The sequence below is a fragment of the Cheilinus undulatus genome, linkage group 7, assembly GCF_018320785.1.
Source record: "Cheilinus undulatus linkage group 7, ASM1832078v1, whole genome shotgun sequence".
Classification (NCBI taxonomy): domain Eukaryota; kingdom Metazoa; phylum Chordata; class Actinopteri; order Labriformes; family Labridae; genus Cheilinus; species Cheilinus undulatus.
In genome coordinates, this window is record NC_054871.1 from 33,033,178 (window position 1) to 33,034,632 (window position 1,455).

The 1,455-nt window shown below is 52.9% G+C and overlaps 1 protein-coding gene across 1 annotated transcript; it reads right to left on the minus strand.

The window, feature by feature from the left end:
- Positions 1–252: 252 nt before the first annotated feature.
- Positions 253–1,455, minus strand: rxfp3.2b (relaxin family peptide receptor 3.2b). The gene has a single exon (XM_041792198.1). It carries the CDS (start codon positions 1,453–1,455, stop codon positions 253–255), a length of 1,203 nt encoding a protein of 400 aa, XP_041648132.1.

Here is a 1,455-nt window from a genome sequence, read left to right on the forward strand (position 1 = left end):
CAGGGTAAAACAAGTCAATATGTGCAGCAGAGTGAATCCGGGAGCATGCAGTGAAATGGGGCACCCCCTCTGAATAGTCCATTATCATCATAATGTTTTCAAAAGCCAAAAAGATATTGGATATTTGTGTTGACAGGATGGAAGTGAATGCATCATAGATCCAGAGTAGTCCCACTGTATGAGGATTTTACTGTCTTACTTTTAAGTTGATACATTAAGTCCTTGTCTGTCACTATTAGCGTGCCGTCCAGCTCAGACATCCATTTGGACGAGCACCAGAACAGGCGGTGCCTCGGACACTTTGGCCTTGCGAGGCAGCAGATGAGTCAGGCTTCTAAAAGACGGCGTGGCGTGGAGGAGGAGCTCCTTCAGACCTGCCCGAAACTCCCGGCGGATCAGGCAGTAGAGCACTGGGTTGAGGCAGCTGTTGGTGTGAGCCAAACACACCGTCAGGGGGAATGCGTAGGCCTGTGTGTTGTAGAAAGCTTTGCTGAAGGGCACAAGGTCAAACTTTATGAGCACTCCCCACAGCGTCAGTGCCTGGTTGGGGAGCCAGCACAGAAAGAAGGACAGAACCACAATAGCGATGGATTTGGTCACTCTGGAGCGGCGATTTTGCCTGCTCTGCTCCACCTCTGGGCCCCCTGCACCTGTGATGCGTCGGCTAAGGATGAAGCGTAGAAGCAGCAGGTAGCAGACAGTGATTATGATCAGAGGAATAAGGAAACCCAGGAGGACTTTTTGCAGCTGGTAGAGGCCCAAAAGTAACTGTGGATCCCAGCTGCCAGAGTCTGGGAAGCGCACCAGGCAGAGCTCCTCATCCGACACCTGGGCACTGGTGGAATAGATGGCATGAGGCAAAGTGGCCAGCAGAGAGACAGCCCAGATGCCCAGGCTGGTCCACTTGGCTCTGGCTGCTGCCGCCCGCCGGCTGTGCATTTTCAGCGCTGAGGAGATGGAGTAGTAACGTGCCATGCTCATCGCTGTGAGGAAAAAGACGCTGGCATACATGTTCATGGTGGTGACAGAGCTGATGATCTTACACATCACACGTCCAAATGGCCAGCGGAAGTCCAAAGCAGTGTCAACCGCCCAGAAAGGCAACGTCAGCACAAACTGAAGGTCTGTAATAGCCAGCCCCATCACAAAGCAGTTGATGGATGATTGCTTCTTCCTGTAGCGAGAGTGCAACAGATACAGAGCCAAAGAGTTTCCCACCAGCCCCAGTGCACAGACTATAGAGTAGACACATGCTATCATCACACGTACCACCAGACTGGAGCTGTCCCCTTGAAATTCCATGATGGAGTCCCTGGTGAGCAGCTGCAGCCAGCAGTGCAGCGACAGGTTTCCGGTGGGTCCGCCGCTGCAGTTTCCAGCATTGTCCTCCAGAAGAATTTGCTGCTCACATGGCTCTGGGGCCGAGGTTTGAACTCCAGTCTCATTCAGCTGCAT

Coding starts and splice junctions, on each gene's coding strand:
- rxfp3.2b (XM_041792198.1), bottom strand. CDS start 1,455: ATGCAGCTGAATGAGACTGGAGTTCAAACCTCGGCCCCAGAGCCATGT.